General features: G+C 42.6%; 1 protein-coding gene across 9 annotated transcripts in view; it reads left to right on the plus strand.

The window, feature by feature from the left end:
* TUB (TUB bipartite transcription factor) overlaps positions 1–21358 on the plus strand; it is a 265886-nt gene that overhangs the window by 157259 nt on the left and 87269 nt on the right. Inside the window, exon 1 of one of the 9 annotated variants that reach the window (XM_038407875.2) lies at positions 11684–12178. The exons of 6 other annotated variants lie outside the window; for them this stretch is intronic. In XM_038407875.2, the coding sequence (XP_038263803.1) occupies positions 12141–12178 (38 nt within the window). In that variant the 5' untranslated portion in view covers positions 11684–12140. Of the gene's footprint in view, positions 1–11683; positions 12179–21358 lie in introns of those variants that run through there. 2 more of the 9 variants (XM_043516614.1, XM_043516613.1) reach the window with 2 other exon arrangements.

Consider the following 21358-nt stretch of genomic DNA (forward strand, 5'->3'; position numbering starts at 1 on the left):
GGTTCATTTTTATGTGAAGCTAACAGCTTTTAAAAGCAGAAGAATCTGTGAATTTGAAACCTCTTTGGAAGAAATAAAGCTGTACAAAATTATCTTCTGGTTTCAAGAGCTTGTCTATTTTTTTTAAATTTATTTTTGGAAGGTACAATTTTGTTTTGAATACCTGTATTTGATTTTTAAAACAAATGTATAACTGTGTCTCAAGCAGGATGGCCAATTGCAAGCAAACACACAGATGTTGGGCACACAACAGTCACTTGAAGAAAATTCAGTAAGTAAGCACCAGGACAAGTTGAGGAGTGCAAGAAGTCAAAACTGTCAATGTAAAAACCCACCTTGTCCCTCTAATATCCTGGGACCAACATGGCTACCACAACCTTGCATACAATAATGTAAAACTTGGTTAATTTACAAGAAACCTTTTTAAAATAGAAGCTATGCAAAACTTTAGGAAGAACAGTATATGATTGGTTCAATTTTGTTTTAAAGTATTGTATTAGTGGAGAATTCACCTATGTGAACATTAATCAAACAATTAATTAAATGAAGGTTGAAGGCAAATCCATCCGATGATCCTGCTAGTTTGGGACCTCAATAGCTTTGTTATGGGCTGTGCAGATCAGTCTTATTCTTTGTAAGAGGTTGTGATGGGCTTACTATTGTCAGACATTATTTCCTATGGCAAATCAGATTAACGTGTGATTATGTCCATCAAAATATCTTGTGGCAAGAGTTAAGTTTTGTTACATAGTTCACCACTATACTGAACTAAAATAAATAACAAGCATCAAGTGACAATTAAAAAACACTGCCCAATAGTGGGTTTCAGTCTGTGTTATCCGTGTTAGTCTGTATTCGCAAAAAAGAAAAGGAGTACTTGTGGCACCTTAGAGACTAACAAATTTATTTGAGCATAAGCTTTTGTGAGCTACAGCATCCGATGCATCCGATGAAGTGAGCTGTAGCTCATGAAAGCTTATGCTCAAATAAATTTGTTAGTCTCTAAGGTGCCACAAGTACTCCTTTTCTTTTTTGACCAATAGTGGTAAATCTATGGGCTACTATGACTCAGTGGAGTACAAGATTGAGTGTATAGTGCTGGTGGCATTAGCGGAATCCCTCAAAAAATTAATTTTGGCAATACTTATATATATAGTTTACATAAGCATTCAGGTTCATTCAAATCACATCGACTTGATTTTATATTCCAAAACACTGGTATTAGACAGGACCTCAGTGAAGCTAAGCAATTAGACCTGAAGCAGTTACAATGAAAATGACTCTTTCCAACTGGCTAGAAAATCATGTTCTAAGGCTACAGAATAAAGATACTATTCCAGCATATTACTGATAGATATCTGAACTTTCCAGCATCACAATAAAGAAATAGAAATGTACTCATTGGCATGATGACAGATGAAATAAAGGCAAAGAAAAGTGACCCTCTGCATCTGTCCAGAAAAGCTCAGCCAAGTAAAAATTGCAATAAATCTTTTACAGACAGATTTATGTCCCTTCCCAGAGTTTCATCTCCAGGTTATTCACATTCACTACACACTTCTTGTATCATAATAGAAAAATGAGATGTCACAAGTGCTGGATTTTCATATTACTAGCAAAAGAGGCAGAAAGATGTAAACTTGGACTTTCTCCTTCCACCTGTCTTTGAGCAGAAAGAGGGAATTAGGCCTAAATGTTTTGAGGACTCATCTGAAGCCCACCGCAGTCAGTGGAAGTCTTTCCATCTAGTCTTTGGTCCAGACTGAAGTTTTTTGGTGAAATTACCACTCAGTGCTTTGATATTTGCAGGATCTATCTGAAAATCTTCTTTGTCGTTGATCCACTAAATTTCACCTTGTCATATGAAATCACCATATACTTTGCATGAGTTCATTATAAAAAAAGAAACTGTCTCAAGTGCATTCAAAACCAGTTCCAGCTTACTTCAAAAAGTCTGTGAGCCTTGTGAGGAAATTGCTCTGAGTTTGTAACCCGGAAATCAGGTGAGTTTTACTTAGTTTAGGTGTGTCTGTGAATATTTGGCATAGCTCTACTTCATCTGAAAGCTTGGTTATCAGGGATTTCACAATGGAACTCTAATTGCATTTATATCAGTGCAAATTGACCCTATTTCTCTGAATTTAGGATTTTAAACAGGAAAGCACACAAAGCTGTTCTAATACCACTGGGCTCTAATTTTATCTTCACTTAGCTTTATTATAGAAAAGAGTTGCACATACCCAAAAATGTTTAAATGCTGTTTTATTTCTGCTACACTATGATTTTATTAATGCGTAAAAATGTTTTTCATAGTATGTTCCGATGAAGCCAACAAAGACAAACTATCAGTTCCTGTCCTTTTTAAAAAGAACATAAAAGAAAAGATCAGATTAGGGTCTTGCTGCCTTTGATCAATTAGGTAATGTGCCACAGAACTTAATGGAAGCAGGATTGGATCCTAAAGTAAGGAAATCTCTTTGCTTTTGTTTTTCATGATCATCAATCAAATTAAGAAACTGGAGTCTATCTTTGGGACAAATCAGACTGAAATTTTAATTCAATGCAGGGACTGCCCCCTATTTCTTAGGACAGTTAATAGGTACTGAAAATGCTCAAAGATATGCTGATTTGAGGATCTCTATGTTCTTAGCAGACTGTCTCTAAACAATGCCATTCTGTCAGCCTAGAAACAAGAAAGAAGCAGGTGGCTCTAGTAAGAGGGAAGAAGAATAAACAAGAGTTTGAATGGAATAATAAATCTCCAAAAAAACACTTATATCCTGCACACTGATTTCCAAATTGGTACAGATGTTTCATATCTGTTTCAAGGATTAAGACAGCAGACTGAGGTTTCATGCTTCAGTGTTGGATGCTCCTTACTTTGATTGCCAGAAGAGTTTTTGCATCAAATTCAGATGTTTTCAACTGTTAGGTAAAGCTGTGTTGTATTATTCATCATCTCAATCACTAAATGTATTTGCAGGACAGCTACCTCAGATGGAGGACAAACTTGGAATAATTGCTCAAGTAACAAATCTATATGTAAAGAGACAGTTCTCAGTGAACAAGTTTTGCTATGTACATGAGTTTGCAATCTTAACTACAACATTGGCTTCCAACAGCATTATGATAATACAGTGTTGTGTATATACATCACATAATCTTTTAAAAATTCTCTTCATCTAATGGAAATAAGTCTTGCCTATCAGCTTGGTGACTAAAACTAATTAAGCATGAAAACTAAATAGTTTTTAATGGATGCAGTTCTCTTTACAGTTAGCTTTAGCAGCTAGCTATCATGTTGGCTTACAGATATTCCTGCCTTATTACATACAAGTTATGTACAAGTGCTTTGTCCTGTTTTGTATAGTAACTGTCAGGAAACTGACCACTTCAAACATCCAAGTCCAGGCTGAGCTGCTAAAAATTGGCAGCAGGTTAAATGAGCACTTATGCACTTCCAGGGCCATCCTGAGATCTCTTGTACAATAAAGGTACCACCTTGACCCTCCATGAGCTTCCCAGTGAGAACTGCCCTTTTTACCCTCAGTCAGATCCTTGTGAAGTCTGAGTCTAGACACAAGTCTAAGTGCATGGATAGCTCAGCTGCGCTGCCTCCTATGCAGAGACCCAGAATGAAGACTGGGCTCCACACACTGCTGCTCACTGAACCTGTCTCAGAGGTGAGTACCAGATTGTGGCAGGATATTGAGGGTGGGAAAGAACAGAAAAGTTGGAAACCAAAGACAGTAAAGTGTGGCAAAAAGAGAATGAGGAGAAGCTGAGTGGGTGACAGCTAGGAAAGAAAGAGGAGGAGAGGGGAGCAGAGGAAAAAAAAAGGTAAAAGGGAAAAAAACCCTAAAACACAGAAAATGCAAGTGAAAGGAATGAGAATTATTTTCCTTCCCTTCTCTTTACTTTATGCACATCTTTCTGACTCCACACTGAAACCATACCCTACAACTACCCCTCTTCCAGGGCAAATGTCCTAGTTTTTCACCTTGAAAATCTGATTACCTTTTATATTTCTTATTTTTAAACACACACACTCTGTCAGGCTATTACACTAAGGTAAACACTTTCACCAATTCAAACAGCTCAAATGTTCAGGGGGACCTTTTTGATGTTTGCATATGAATTCATCTAGCAGACATTTGTACTTGGGGCTTTTTGACAGTACATATTCTATTGATATCACAAATCCTGAGAACATTTGTGAATCTCTGAAGAACTCAAGAACTTCTTGATCAGTGGTGTTTTTTGCTATGTTCTGCAATGGGCACAGTTAAAAAAACCAACCCAAACCATTTACTACCACACAAGCCCACAAATATTTCTGCAGCCTATTTTTTTCAATTAAATTAAGATTTTTCTAGTGGTGATGAATGTGTGGTTTGTTACTCATAGGAACTGCCATACAGGATTGGACCTGAGAGTGTTCTGTCTCCAACAGTGTTCAACACCAGGCGCTTCAGAGGAAGGTGTAAAAACCCTGCAGAAGACAGATGTGGGATAATTTGTCCCCCCATTAGGTCCTGCTCTCTAACAGAGATTAATTAAAGCCCTGAATCATCAGATTTAATATTCCTTCAAAAATCTGTCACAATTTATTATGATAATCCTCGCTATTGTTATCTGTATAAACATCCACTGCCATTTTGAATTTGCTAAATTCTTGACCTCAACAGCATTTCATGGCACTAAATTCCACAGTCCAGTTATCTCATGTGTGAAAAAGTATTATTTTTATCAGTTTTCAATTTGCCATCTTTTAATTTCATTGAATGTCTCCTTGTTCTTGTGTTTATAAAAAAAAAAGAGAACGGAATAGAACAAAACAGAAGCTTCTACCTTGTAATATTATATAAACTGGTATAGAGCTGGTAGAAGCTTCTATTTTCTTTTTTTAAATATACACACACACTCACGCTCTCTCTCTTTTGATCATATCCCCTCTTATTCATCTTCTTTTTAAGGTAAACAATCCTAATCTTTTCATTCTCTCTTCATATGAGAGCTTTTCCAGGCCCTTAATGATTCTTATTGCCTGTCTCTGAATGAACCACCTCTAATTTACAGCATCTTTTTTGAGATGGTGACCATGCCTCCCAACAGCATGATCGTACCATAATGCACAGAGACTGCTTGAAGACTTTTTTGGGGGTGGGGGAAGGGTCGTTAACAAGCTGGCTCTTCATAACTCTGCTCCTCTTGTCTCTTTATCATTTTATCCTTTCCTCCTGCCCAGTGCTGCCAGTCTTGACTCCTTGTTGCTCTTATCTTTGTGCTTTCTTTCACAATGTCTGTCTGCAGGGAATCTCCTCCCTGAATGATCCATAAGGATTCTTTTCAATCGTCCAAGTCCACCTCCGGATACACTGACACCTTGATGCCTACAAGAAAATATGAAATTAATAGTTCTAGGTAGATGATATTTAAAGAAAATAAATCGACTGACTATTTTTGTCCCTCTCCTCCATCCTTCATTACATTCCTCTCTCCTCTGATTGTGAATTCTTATTAGTCTTATTATGTGTTTAGACAGAGCCTAGCTGATTGTCAGGGCTTCCACACCACAATCAATGCATAATTCTTCTAATAATTAATTTAAGATGTGTATGCTGTCAGTCTCTTACTGCCAAATAAGTAGAGCCCAGCTTTTTGTGCTGGGGTCAGTACATACTTGCCTGTATTTAGAAGAGCTTTCCAAAGGACAATTGCCCAAATAAACTGGGGTTCTGGGATGGCTGCTACATCTTCAGCTACTGGAGAATTGTTGGCATTCTGTTGAGATTTAAGACTTGTATAATACCTTACAAACTAACTATTGTTGCTACTGCTCTGGAAAGAAGGTGGTGGCATCAGATGTGGAAACTGAGCCACAGAGCGGTGAAAGCCAAATTTTCACACTTGTGTGTATAAAATTAGGCACCTAAATTCATATTTAGGCATCCAACTATAAGAGGCTTGATTTTATTTTTCAGTGGGGCTGAGTACCTGCAACTCCTCTTGAAGTAAACTAGAGTCATGGGTCCTTTGCATCTCTGGATTTAAGTGTGTAAAGTTTGGAAATCTTGCTCTGGGGGACTTGATATAGACTGCAAAAGGAGTCTGTGTCAGCCTAGGGTTCCACTTCTTTTACAGCAAGATGTTAGCACATATGGAACCTAAAGATCACCTACTCCCACCATTCACCTGAAATGAATTATCAGTAATACTGTTACTTGTGTTCCATTAGCACCCACAGGATATATCTCCAGTGCAAGTGAAAGTGTGATTGTAGCTAGCCCGGGTAAAAATGGCAGTGCATACGTGGAGGCATAGGCTTAAGCAAGGGCTAACAACCCGAATCAAGCCCCCCATGGGCCTGGATCCTTACTCTGGTTACTAGCCTATGACACCCTGTCTACACTGCTATTATTGTGTAATAAATGGAAACAGAACAGGTTACATATATAAAATGCTATCCTAGGTCTACACTTATCAATGTTTAATAAAGTAGATTTTCTCCCAAGGATTCAGTCTTTGATAGAGATGCTGGTTTTTGGTCAACATCAGGATCAAAGAGTCATGAATGTCTCTCACCATTCACGGGCTTTCCTCAGTGAATGGATGTTCTTTTTTGCCTTCTCCTTCTGTCTCCAGAGTTCATTGTCTTTACCCTCATCCAGGATCGGTGTTTGGTACCTTCCCATCCCCTGTTTACTGCGTATGCAGATTTGGCTTACAATGAGTAATTTACATCTGCCTTAACACAGACTTTTTAGGAACATACTTCCAGTATATGTACATCACTTTTTACATGGTAGCAATAAATACATCTTGCACGGATTAGGAGAATCTGTATGACATAGGCTTTTACTAGATACCTTGCATGATATTCTTTATAGATGCATCCTAGGAAAGGTTTCAGAGTAGCAGCCGTGTTAGTCTGTATTCGCAAAAAGAAAAGGAGTACTTGTGGCACCTTAGAGACTAACAAATTTATTAGAGCATAAGCTTTCGTGAGCTACAGCTCACTTCATCGGATGCATTTGGTGGAAAAAACAGAGGAGAGATTTATATACACACACACACAGAGAACATGAAACAATGGGTTTATCATACACACTGTAAGGAGAGTGATCACTTAAGATAAGCCATCACCAACAGCAGGGGGGGGAAGGAGGAAAACCTTTCATGGGGACAAGCAGGTAGGCTAATTCCAGCAGTTAACAAGAATATCAGAGGAACAGTGGGGGGTGGGGTGGGAGGGAGAAATACCATGGGGAAATAGTTTTACTTTGTGTAATGACTCATCCATTCCCAGTCTCTATTCAAGCCTAAGTTAATTGTATCTAGTTTGCAAATTAATTCCAATTCAGCAGTCTCTCGTTGGAGTCTGTTTTTGAAGCTTTTTTGTTGAAGGATAGCCACTCTTAGGTCTGTGATCGAGTGACCAGAGAGATTGAAGTGTTCTCCAACTGGTTTTTGAATGTTATAATTCTTGACGTCTGATTTGTGTCCATTCATTCTTTTACGTAGAGACTGTCCAGTTTGGCCAATGTACATGGCAGAGGGGCATTGCTGGCACATGATGGCATATATCACATTGGTAGATGCGCAGGTGAACGAGCCTCTGATAGTGTGGCTGATGTGATTAGGCCCTATGATGGTATCCCCTGAATAGATATGTGGACAGAGTTGGCAACGGGCTTTGTTGCAAGGATAGGTTCCTGGGTTAGTGGTTCTGTTGTGTGGTGTGTGGTTGCTGGTGAGTATTTGCTTCAGATTGGGGGGCTGTCTGTAAGCAAGGACTGGTCTGTCTCCCAAGATCTGAGAGAGCGATGGCTCGTCCTTCAGGATAGGTTGTAGATCCTTGATGATGCGTTGGAGGGGTTTTAGTTGGGGGCTGAAGGTGATGGCTAGTGGCGTTCTGTTGTTTTCTTTGTTGGGCCTGTCCTGTAGTAGGTGACTTCTGGGTACTCTTCTGGCTCTGTCAATCTGTTTCTTCACTTCAGCAGGTGGGTACTGTAGTTGTAGGAATGCATGATAGAGATCTTGTAGGTGTTTGTCTCTGTCTGAGGGGTTGGAGCAAATGCGGTTATATCGTAGCGCTTGGCTGTAGACAATGGATCGAGTGGTATGATCTGGATGAAAGCTAGAGGCATGTAGGTAGGAATAGCGGTCAGTAGGTTTCCGATATAGGGTGGTGTTTATGTGACCATCGCTTATTAGCACCGTAGTGTCCAGGAAGTGGATCTCTTGTGTGGACTGGTCCAGGCTGAGGTTGATGGTGGGATGGAAATTGTTGAAATCATGGTGGAATTCCTCAAGAGCTTCTTTTCCATGGGTCCAGATGATGAAGATGTCATTCTCTACAAAAGAAAAAGGACACTAAGCTATCTAAACTACTATATGCCACAAGGGGCCACAACAATGGTTCCCGTAACCCACCCAGCAATATTGTTAATCTATCCAACTATACTCTTAGCCCAGCGGAAGAATCTGTCCTATCTCGGGGCCTCTCCTTTTGCCCCTCCACCCCCACGAACATGATACAGTTCTGTGGTGACCTAGAATCCTATTTTCGACGTCTCAGACTCAAGGAATATTTCCAACACACCTCTGACCAACATATTAACCCACAGAGACCTTCCTGCCAACACTACAAAAAGAAGGATTCTGGGTGGACTCCTCCTGAAGGTCGAAACAGCAGCCTGGATTTCTACATAGACTGCTTCCGCCGACGTGCACGAGCTGAAATTGTGGAAAAGCAGCATCGCTTACCCCATAACCTCAGCCATGCAGAACACAATGCCATCCACAGCCTCAGAAACAACTCTGACATCATAATCAAAAAGGCTGACAAAGGAGGTGCTGTCGTCATCATGAATAGGTCGGAGTATGAACAAGAGGCTACTAGGCAGCTCTCCAACACCACTTTCTACAAGCCATTACCCTCTGATCCCACTGAGAGTTACCAAAAGAAACTACAGCATTTGCTCAAGAAACTCCCTGAAAAAGCACAAGAACAAATCCGCACAGACACACCCCTGGAGCCACGACCTGGGGTATTCTATCTGCTACCCAAGATCCATAAACCTGGAAATCCTGGACGCCCCATCATCTCAGGCATTGGCACCCTGACAGCAGGATTGTCTGGCTATGTAGACTCCCTCCTCAGGCCCTTCGTTACCAGCACTCCCAGCTATCTTCGAGACACCACCGATTTCCTGAGGAAACTACAGTCCATTGGTGATCTTCCTAAAAACACCATCCTAGCCACTATGGATGTAGAAGCCCTCTACGCCAACATTCCACACAACGATGGACTACGAGCCGTCAGGAACAGTATCCCCGATACTGTCACGGCTAACCTGGTGGCAGAACTTTGTGACTTTGTCCTGACCCATAACTATTTCACATTTGGTGACAATGTATACCTTCAAATCAGCGGCACTGCGATGGGTACCCGCATGGCCCCACAGTATGCCAACATTTTTATGGCTGACTTAGAACAACGCTTCCTCAGCTCTCGTCCCCTAATGCCCCTACTCTACTTGCGCTACATTGATGACATCTTCATCATCTGGACCCATGGAAAAGAAGCTCTTGAGGAATTCCACCATGATTTCAACAATTTCCATCCCACCATCAACCTCAGCCTGGACCAGTCCACACAAGAGATCCACTTCCTGGACACTACGGTGCTAATAAGCGATGGTCACATAAACACCACCCTATATCGGAAACCTACTGACCGCTATTCCTACCTACATGCCTCTAGCTTTCATCCAGATCATACCACTCGATCCATTGTCTACAGCCAAGCGCTACGATATAACCGCATTTGCTCCAACCCCTCAGACAGAGACAAACACCTACAAGATCTCTATCATGCATTCCTACAACTACAGTACCCACCTGCTGAAGTGAAGAAACAGATTGACAGAGCCAGAAGAGTACCCAGAAGTCACCTACTACAGGACAGGCCCAACAAAGAAAACAACAGAACGCCACTAGCCATCACCTTCAGCCCCCAACTAAAACCCCTCCAACGCATCATCAAGGATCTACAACCTATCCTGAAGGACGAGCCATCGCTCTCTCAGATCTTGGGAGACAGACCAGTCCTTGCTTACAGACAGCCCCCCAATCTGAAGCAAATACTCACCAGCAACCACACACCACACAACAGAACCACTAACCCAGGAACCTATCCTTGCAACAAAGCCCGTTGCCAACTCTGTCCACATATCTATTCAGGGGATACCATCATAGGGCCTAATCACATCAGCCACACTATCAGAGGCTCGTTCACCTGCGCATCTACCAATGTGATATATGCCATCATGTGCCAGCAATGCCCCTCTGCCATGTACATTGGCCAAACTGGACAGTCTCTACGTAAAAGAATGAATGGACACAAATCAGACGTCAAGAATTATAACATTCAAAAACCAGTTGGAGAACACTTCAATCTCTCTGGTCACTCGATCACAGACCTAAGAGTGGCTATCCTTCAACAAAAAAGCTTCAAAAACAGACTCCAACGAGAGATTGCTGAATTGGAATTAATTTGCAAACTAGATACAATTAACTTAGTTTTACTTTGTGTAATGACTCATCCATTCCCAGTCTCTATTCAAGCCTATTTCCCCATGGTATTTCTCCCCCCACCCCACCCCTCACTGTTCCTCAGATGTTCTTGTTAACTGCTGGAAATAGCCTACCTTGCTTGTCACCATGAAAGGTTTTCCTCCCTCCCCCCCCCCCCCCCCCCGCTGCTGGTGATGGCTCATCTTAAGTGATCACTCTCCTTACAGTGTGTATGATAAACCCATTGTTTCATGTTCTCTGTGTGTGTGTATATAAATCTCTCCTCTGTTTTTTCCACCAAATGCATCCGATGAAGTGAGCTGTAGCTCACGAAAGCTTATGCTCTAATAAATTTGTTAGTCTCTAAGGTGCCACAAGTACTCCTATCCTAGGAAAGCACTGTGTTAGCTGTAGTGAGCTTGTCAGGCTGACCTAGAACAGCGCCCCTTTTTCCAGCTGCATCAATGGGTCTCTGTGTCACAACACTCCCTTACCTGTGTAACTTGGCATGGGGCTTCCCCAGCGTCAAGGGCCACCTCGATTCCCAGGCTCACAAAGAAGTGGCTGTGAAAGGGCTTGTGCGCCGCAGGGGGAATCAGTGACAAGCTGTGAGTCCTAGCGCCTGCTTTGCGCTGGCTACCTTTTCGGTGAGGTCTCCGCCAGGGAAAGGGCTCGCTGTGTTTAGAAAGGTGCGATTCGCCTGGGGCTTTCTCTTTTGCGCCAGTGGCTATGGGGTTTTTGCAGGCCCCCGCCCAGGCCGCGGGAGAGAGCAAGAGGTAAAGCCTGGCGACATCAAAGCCCTGCCTCCTGCTAATGCGGCAGCTACCAGAGCAAGATTAGACGGCACCCGTCGGCCAGCTTCAGTCCCTGCACGCAAACCTCTGGCGGCAAATCCCGGGGGGGGGGGGTACGTGGCACCCCCTCCGAAGACACCCAGCCCCCGCTTCGCGGCCCCTCCGCTCTGTCAGTCTCCCCGCCGCGGCACCTCCATTCCCTCCGCGCCCCAACTTTCCTCCATCTCCGCCAACCGTCCCCCCGGGTGCAGCCTCCCGCCTGGGCGCAGGGCCGCGGCTCCCCGCCCCGCTTGCCCCCGTGCAGCCGCCCCTGCCTCCAGACGGGGCGCGGGGCTGGGCGTGTGTCATCGCCGGCCGCGGGCTCGGGCTGCCCGGGCACCGACCCAGCGCGCGGCTCCTTCTCCTCCTCCTCCGTGCGGCGGCAGCAGCGGCGCCGAGAGGGGAGCGGGCGGGGTTACAGCGAGGGCAGGGCGGGCTGGCGGCTCGGCTCGGCCCCCTCCGGGCTGTTGCAGCCTCCTGCGGCCGCCGCTGCCAGCCGGGGACAGGCGGGAGAAGAGCGGGGCAGGAGCCCGCCCCGGGGGCGCTGCTGCTGCTGCTGCTGCTGCTGGGATAACCCCCGCCGCCTGCCGCCGCCGCCGCCCGGTCCGGACGGAGGATGCTGCCCGGGTCGCGGGGGCCTCTGAGCAGGGGACCGGCCGCGGCGTCCTCTCCTCCGGCTCCGAGCGCTCGTGCTGCCCCTGGGGCAGCCGCCTCCCCCGGGGAGCGATGACTTCAAAGCACCAGGCGGACTGGATCCCGTACAGGTAGGGAAGGCGCCTCCCTCCCTCCAGCCTGGTCCCGGTGCCCGGCCGGGAGCCCGGGCACGACGGAGCGTGGGGTGGGCGGCTCGCCCTCAGCGCCTGCAAAGTTTTTGGGGAGGGGGGGGGCTCCCCTGGCTGGGCGGGGACGGCAGCTCACCCCCCCCCCCCCCGTCGCTTTGCTCCAGTTTCGGGGCTGAGCGCGCCCCTCTGTGCGGGGAAGGGCTTCCCGGGCGGAGCGGGTGGTGGCCCTGAGCAGTCTTGTTTCTGGGGAGGCCCGGGAGCCCGTTTTTGTTCTGTTGGGGGAGTCCAACAGGCACCTCGCCTTTGCTATCCTGGTTTTCATGACGGACCCTGAAGTCGGCGGGATCTCTACTTTTTTTTTTTTTTTTTTTTTTTTAAAAACACGCCAAAGAAATGTGGGGCACCTCCGGTTTTCTGTAGGAAGCCTGGATACTTTCCTGCTTTTGTCTCCCAGGTAAAAGTGGGGGCACATCACCAAGTTATTGCCTTTTTTTTCCTTCCTGCCCCCCAGGCCTCTCAGATACAAATGGGCTCCAGGATATCGCTGGTGTGAAAGTGAGCTGCGATGGGCCACCTGAGCAAGAGTCCAAATTTGGGGCCCAATCCTGCTCCCACTAAAGTTAAAGCTTTACCTCTGACTTCTTTAGGAGCATGTTTAGGCCTATTGCCTGTGATCAGCGAACCGCTCTGGCTGCTATAGTATATTCTTTGCAGTTGTGAAACCTCCTTTTGCTTTTGTAGCTGAAAAGCTTTGTAACCGGTAGACACATGCAATGTTCAGAGGCACCAAGGCTGTTCAGCAGCAGCAAAAGCAGCGGATAAGCTTTTGGGGGTAGTTTGGTGTTAATCCAAAATCAGTTCCAAGGACCATTCCTGTTCTACTTTGTGGAATGAATTGCATCGCGAGTCCGGTGCTGCACTTGGGACTTATGTCTGTAATTTCTTGCTGGATGAGGTGACTTTATTGAATAAAAGGGACAGTCACCGGGGAAAGGAAAGGAGTTTGGAGGGTGTTGCTCAGACAGATTAGGCACCTGGCTGAGCATCTGTAGACTGAATCCCCAGCTGGTTTGGTTTGTATTGTAGGCATTGGTGGGTAACTTCTTTGTGGTAGAACAAAGTAACCTTTTGTATATGATGCCTCAAATAATTCCTTTCCTCTTGCCCACTCTCCCACTCTGACACAGCATAGACACATTATGGGCCATATAGAAGCCTGGCAGTTAGTATTAGCTGCCCTCCCTGCTGCAGCTGCCATGGAGAAGAGCTGTGATTGCCATGGCAGCGCCAGCTATTGCTCTCTGTCATTGGTTCCTTGGTTGCCATAAGCTACCAAAGTCTCTGTCTGCTGGCTCTCCTTCTGGAGAGGTGTGTGCGTCAAAAGTGTGGCGGGCAGCACCTGTCACTCTAGAATGGATCCCCTTATCCATGTTTGGGTGGAGAGGAGGAAGGGCTGTAAAACAGCCTGCAGATTGCAATCAGGGTTTGTGGGACAGCTGCACTTTAGGGGCTCTGATCCTTGTTGGTGTCTAGACTGGCACTGTGGCTGAAGTTATTAAGAGTTTGGGTGCACAAGGAATACAGTATAAAGGTTTCAGAGGATTGGTGTAGACAAGCATGAGCTTAGGGGGGCTTCAGTTCCCCTTCCCCCATGGTAATTGCATTAATAAATGAAGAAAACTGTGGGATAGAAGTTAATTTATCTCACTTTATTAAAAGTGGGCAAATTTATTTATGGTACAAAACTACTAATGAAAGTGCTATTTAGCTGCTTTATTATTTTTAACTTTACTCACTTCAAAAAAAAAAATTGCTTCTGCCCTGGCAGTGGCTGTATTACAGATTGCTAATGTTGCATCTACAGGTTTATATCATTTCTCTTATGTGTTTGCCATGTTTGGCTTTTGAATATTTTATTTGGTTTTACATTATCTGTTTCATGAGGTTTCTAGTTGCTTGTGCAGTGCACTGAACACCTTCTATTATTAATTATTTTTAAGAATTTAATTTGCATATCAGATTTCATTTTAAAATGTTCTGGTGTTTTAAATTGAAGGATTGCAAAAAGAAAGTGTCTGAGTTTTATTTAATGGCTTCATTTTATAAAATCACATTTCAGGGGCTTAGTTACTGTACAATGAGTAGTTATTAGGGTTATAGATGGAGACATTTTAGTTTGAATAGGTATAGTCAGAACATTGGTAGCACAACAAAACTGTCTTATCCATGTTCCACCAGATTCAGTGTAAATCAAACAATTTTTATATGCAAATAAAGTACTCAACAATTTTTGGAGGAAATCATAATTTTTTAAAAAGTTCGTTACGGAACACATTTTAAAAACTAGTACAACCGTTTGAAAAGTATTGTAGGGAAATTGTGCTTTGCCACAATATATATGAACCTTTTTATATGAATTACAGCTATCCTAGTGGCTAGATACCATAGTGAGAGATGCACTATAAATACAGAAGATGAGTAAATCAGTCCCTAGCGTGGAGTAAAAATAAGATGGTTAATGATGCAAATGAAAACTGTAATGTTTTTCTTTTGGGAGATCCATGTAGATTATAGTCCTAATGAACATAAGTATTTCAGAGATTCAAAAGTTTAAAAATGATTACAAAGAATGTAAGAATGCTGTCATTGACTCCTGGACTGTGCCTTCAGGGTGTGTATCAGAGCAGAGACAGAGCACAAAAGCAGATGGAATACTGCTCCAGAAGCCATTAGCTAAGCCTATTATGTCATTTGGATCCATGTAGTAAAGAACAGTGTTCAACCAAATCAGTTGTTCCATGGCTCTTCCCTGTTGCAGCCTGGCTGTTCCCCTTTTCTCACACAGTAGATGGGCCATGCTAAAACTTTGCAGAAGAGCTGATGGTGGCTATAGAGAGGGAAACAAAGAATGACATGTTGCTACATTTTCCTTCCACGCTGCTGTTTTGGTCTCCTCTGTACTGCACAATTCATAGAAATGTATACTGCCTCGGCAGTGGTTCTTCATATTTGCCTCTTGTGGCTATTTATCACAATCTGTCTGGTTTCATTTTCAATGCATGTTTTCTTTACTATTACAACTAGCAACTGCGAAAAAAAATAAAGTAATCAAAGTCCTTCTGCTGTGAAGTAAATGTTTTTACTTCATGATATGGTATTTTATGGTAATGCTATTAATTTTGCCCTATGGAACTTGAGCTCTTTATTTTTCATTTGAGAAAGGGCTGGACTCTGAGTGGTGGTAAGCACTGATAAATCCTATTAAACTCTGTTGTGTTCAGCATCCCAAAAGATCCAGCCCAAAATATGTTTATCCAGAAAACTTGAATCTCTAAAGTGTGTTTTATTCAGTAACTGAATTACATATGAAAAGGTGTTAGTAAATTAGGATAAAACTTGCTCTTTTCAGAGATTTGCACATGCACAATAAGAGAAAACCTTAAAAATTGTGCACATCTTAGACTATGTTCAGTTCTGTCTGAGGGAAAGACTTACATTGGCTTATCTGCCTGGAGATACGACTTCTTACCTCCTATTTTCTCTTGTATGATGTTCTGATTTCAGTGATGGTTAGCTTTTAAAGCTGAAAGATCTGTTGCATACCTACTGTTGGTTGTCATATCACATCCATTCAATACAAGGGGGAAAGAGCTTGGGGAAAAAGCACAGGACTGTTGGCATGCTGCAGTCCATAAAGACTTGTGTAACATCGCCTGGACTTCATTGACCTACATGCAGCATGGTACAAAAGCTGTAAAATCACTGCAGAATGAGAAAATAAATTGTAACTTTATTGTAGGCTCTAAAACAATTATATAAATCGTTCGCTTATATTGCTCATCCTTGCAATTTGACTATGCCAGTATGTAGATGCATATCTGAATTTATTCAAGCTTAAGAGTCGCTTCTTTATAAAATGTCAGACTGCTCATCTGAGTATAATGGATACACTTTTCCTTTAAAATAGAAGGAGCCAGGAAGACTACTAAGCAATCCATGAGTGTCCGAAGCTCATAATAGATTTTAGTACAACTGAGATATTGAATTTTTTTGAGCAGATTAACTAAAAATATGAGAGAATCCCTCCAGGATCAATGCTAGTTTTTGCTCTCCCGTAATGGGTGTAAATGTGTATTATTTGTTGGGTATGAAGTGAGCTGTAGCTCACGAAAGCTTATGCTCTAATAAATTTGTTAGTCTCTAAGGTGCCACAAGTACTCCTTTTCTTTTTGCGAATACAGACTAACACGGCTGCTACTCTGAAACTTGTTGGGTATGTAAGCAGAGTCAGGATGAGCTCTATCCTGACATCTGGTGGCAAGCTGTGGTGGAGCGGAATGGAGCCCCCCGGAGAGGTTGGGCAGTTGGCTTCGGACCACATAAGGTGCCCCTTAACCCCTGCATTTTCACCCAGGTAGAGAGGTAAAACTCTGCAGATAAACTTTCGAACTCTGGGGCTGCACTGACCAGGGACAGAGACTTTTGGGTTGTTGGACTTTTGGGACTTTGGGTGACTTTTGGGTTGCTGAACTCAAGAAGCAAAGGGAAAGGACATGGCCCAATTTGCTTGGGGTGGGTTTTGGCTCATGGGTTGTGTTATGAATCCTGTTGGTGGTGGTTCCCCAACATAATACCACATTGTTTCTCTCTGTTATTAAAAGGCTTTTGCTACACTCAGACTCTTTGCTTGCGAGAGGGGAAGTATTGCCTCTTAGAAGCGTCCAGCGGGGGTGGTGTATATTTGTCCCAGGTCACTGGATGGGGGCTCGAGCCGGTTTTGCATTGTGTTATTGGAATGGAACCCCTAGATACTGAACCTGGCCCTTGTTGCTGCCAACTCTGACGGGCAGAAGGGTTACAGGTATAATTTATAGTATTTAACATTTTGCCCCAAATACTTTTTCTATTCTATTCTATTCTATTCTATTCTATTCTCTCTTTTGTACATTAACACTGATAGGCTGTGGCACTGGAGACCTGTGTGTCACCTGCTCTCTCTAGTCTAATGCAATCTAATGTAGATTAGAGCTGTAAAATAAAATAAAAATGCTTCAATGAGATTACTCACATAAAGTTAAGCATGTGAGTGAGTCTTTATAGGATTGGGGCCATAGGTGAGGCCATAGATAGTTGTTAAAAAAATGGTTCTGGCCCTCATTATAAGGAAGCAAAAAGAGGTGTAGAGCCCCATTTAAAAATATTGTAGATCACCTGCAAAAATTGATTCATTCCTATTTTCAGGAAGCTACATCTTCCTTAGGAAATGTTTTTGCTTCTCTATGTTAAATATCTTGCTATAGGTTTCAGAGTAGCAGCCGTGTTAGTCTGTATTCGCAAAAAGAAAAGGAGTACTTGTGGCACCTTAGAGACTAACAAATTTATTTGAGCATAAGCTTTCCTGAGCTACAGCTCACTTCATCGGATGCATCCAATGAAGTGAGCTGTAGCTCACGAAAGCTTATGCTCAAATAAATTTGTTAGTCTCTAAGGTGCCACAAGTACTCCTTTTCTATCTTGCTATAGTGTCTGTTGGCAGTTTTCACTGAAAAGTATTGACCAAGAACCACATTAATGTTGTGTAAATAATGATAACATATGTCTAAATATTTTGATATCCAAATTGTCTGTTGGATAATCTTGACAAACATATAGGATGCCTTAATTCATAAATGGAAATAGAGGCATTCAAAAACCTGGATCCAAATTTTGCATTGAGCCCATTACTAAATTGTAGGATCTATGGAGTTTACATATTAGTTTTGTTTAGTGCTAGGACATTAAAGATACTTTGGATGAAGAGGTACAGTTTCTTCACTAAGACTGTGTGAAACTCCCATTATTACAAAATAGACAAGTGTAGTAAAGAGAGAACTCCCTCTATGGAGTTGTAATTCCTCAGTAGCATGTAGTTTTTGTGACTATTTGTGTAGGTATAAAAATACTTAGCTGATTTTTTGATAAGTTTCAACAGAAGAACATTTAAGGCAATCTTTATAAAGTGCAATTTTTACACCAGAAAAATATAGTACTATCAGATGAAAAGCGTTGTGGGCATGGGCAAATTTGTGTCCCTAGTTCTTGGAAGCGCTCAGCAAAGCATCCATGTAGTTCTATTGGAAACCTGCAGAGTTCTTCAGATAGTCCCACAAAACCCAGAAGGATCCTGTGAACTGTAAAGCATGGGATCTAGCAATTTTAGCAGATGGCACTATATAAAATAATGTGCTTATGCAATAGAAGAAATATACATACAGCAGTAATATATATCCTTGGGAAAAACATTTGGATTATGTATGCATTTTCTGTTGCTTAAATACATTTGCCATGGAATATCTAAGTTGTACTTAGAAATCTGAACCTTTTCAATGGTCAATCTATAGTGACATGATTGATTTTGTAAGATAAAAGGTTATGATTTGATAAAAAATTTGTGGGAGAGGTGCCATGTCATAGATTCACAAATACTGGTAATTGGAGTGGTTGGAAATTTTTTTTAGAAATGACACACAAATAAGCTCTGTAAGAAGGATGTGGCCAATACCTGTTCCTGCTCTATTAAGATTAGAAAGACATTTATTTGATGTATATTTTCAGTCCGCTAGCCCCTGCACACCAAGCATTGCAATGTAGCTAAAAAGCCCAGCTTCTCAGATGGATTTGTTTGTGATTGGGAATGTTTGGCACAATATGCACTTGTCACTCAGCCTGTCTGCTTGGAGGGGTTAGGGCTGGATGATTGTAAAAGGGCTGCTCTTAAGGAGGAGCATCCTTAGACCACATGTCTGCTGACCACCAGATCAGGCTGATGGGACTAGTCTGAGGATTTCTGTGGTGGGTAAAATTTAACATGGTCTCATCCTTTAGGCAGAGTTATAAGTGAAATGTTTTAATGCGGAGACTGTCCTCCTTATAGAAGATGTTATAGAGAATCCAACTGAGATCAAAGCCCTGTTGTGCTGGGTTTTGTACACACACATTATAAGAGACCATCCCTGTCCAGAAAATTATAATCAAATAGACAAGCTAGACAAAAGGTGAAAAAAAAAGGAGTGTTACTGTTCCAATTTTACTTTTTGGGAACCAAGCCACAGAGAGTCTGATACTTTTGAAGTCAATGGGAGTGGGACAAGGAAGGATTGTGAGTTGCTAAGGACACTCAGGGAGTAAGTGGCAGAACTGGGAATGGAACCCAGATTTCTCCAGTCCAGTGCTTGAACTACACTAATAATTAGACTGAGACCAACATCCCATTTAAGATAAAGCCAGTTATCTATAGGATAGTAATGACATTCACTAACTACTGAGCTGGGCCAGAGTTGAATCAGATACTTTGAATGGAAATGAAAGATTGTGTGTCCGATTACAAATATTTGAACCAGTGAGGTTCCTCTCTTAGGTGTGGGAATTTGGTCTCCCCCTTGATGCTTCTGCCACTTGCTGATGCATGAGCTGGCTTGGTGAAAGGCAGCATTTCCTCTTTGTAACTGGCTAAAAATGCTGCTTCTGGAGGGATGGATTTTCTCCACATTTCTCTTTGTCTGTTTCCTTTCCCTCGTTTTGATGACTAGTCCTGTTTTTATTTTCTGTTTACTTTCCTCCGATACACTGTTTCCTTTTAACTTGTCCATTTTTATCTCTAATCTTTGCTTCCCAAGCCCTTGTTGTTTTTTTCTCTCCTTCTGTTTTCCATGTTGTTCTCCTGCACAATTTATTTTGCCCTTTGCCATTGCTTCAGATATTTCCTATCATTTTCAGTGCAAAGGGATAAATTGCTATGCTTTCAGGCCCTTCAGAAGTCTCCCTTCTTCTAGCAGTCCCTGGACTGAATGCAACGCCACAAAAATAGATATGGTTCTGTTGTGTTACTATAGAACCAGGAGGCACTGAGGAGAGCTATGTGTGTGAAGGAGGAATGCATGTGGGCCCGGAAGCATGGTGTTTACTTTTTGTAGGCAAAAGAAGCAGAGAAAACCTCCTTAAAAAAAGAAGGTGGGAGACTTTGCAAACTGCAGACTCAACAGTGATGTTGCAGTTTGAAAATTACTGTAAGGAAAAAAAGCAACTTAGTGTTCTGTTTTATAAAAGTCATAAAAAGTGGTCTTTCTATGGAAAACATGAGAGTAGGACCCTACCAAATTCAAGATCCATTTTGGTCAATTTCACAGCCAGGGTTTTTAAAAATTGTCAGTTTCAAGTTTTCAGATGTTTACATCTGAAATTTCATGATGGTGTAACTGTGGGGGTCCCGACTCAAAAGGCAGTCAGGCTAGAGGTGGGGGTGGGAGGTCACAAGGCTATTGTAAAGGGTCATGGGATTGCCAGCCTTACTTCTACCCCGCTGCCTTAAGAGCTGGGCAGCCAGAGAGGAAGGCTGCTGGCCGGGTGCCCAGCTCTAAAGCCAGCGCCACCACCATCAGCAGTGCAGAAGTGAGGATCACAGGGTATGGAGTGGTGGGTTACTATTTTTCCAGTTTTCCCAGCAGTCTCCCACCCCAACGGGGGCAGGTGACAGCTGGAGCTGCAGGCTTCCTGTGCTGGTGAGGGCAGGGTGTGGTTGACAGCTGGAGCCATGGAGCTTCCTGCAGCCTGGGGAGGTTCCCGGAGATGGATCTGACCGGTACCAAGAGCGGCCCCTGCAAGGGAAGACGAAATCTCGTTCCTCCCCATCCCCAGCCGGGACTAACAGCTGGATCCCTGCTGGGACCAGATTTCATGGGGGAGATCAGATTTTACAATCCCTGATGTGTTTTTCACAGTTGTGAATTTGGTAGGGCTCTAGATATGAGTAAATCAAATCATGAACAGCACCTCAAGTTGGCATATACTACTGTTTCATTCGCATTTTTATATATATTATAAGCCTGTTTATGAAAATAGTATGGTGATTTGTTTAAACACAGCATGTGTATATAGTAAATATGTTCTTCTAACAGGTTCGTTACCTTTAATTGGGATTTTATTATGTATAACTCTTAAATAATAGTATCCCAATTTATTATTTTAATAGTTTAATAGTTAATACCCTTTAAAATTAACTGAAATTATTCATTCCACATATTATCAAGTATTGGTAGAAAATTGTTCAGTTTGATTGTTACTTCAGGTTACTCAAAGATAAACTTACACAAGTATATTTTTGTAACAGTAGTTGGTTTGTTTTTT

The sequence above is a fragment of the Dermochelys coriacea genome, chromosome 6 (genome assembly GCF_009764565.3).
Source record: "Dermochelys coriacea isolate rDerCor1 chromosome 6, rDerCor1.pri.v4, whole genome shotgun sequence".
In the NCBI taxonomy this organism is placed as follows: Eukaryota; Metazoa; Chordata; order Testudines; family Dermochelyidae; genus Dermochelys; species Dermochelys coriacea.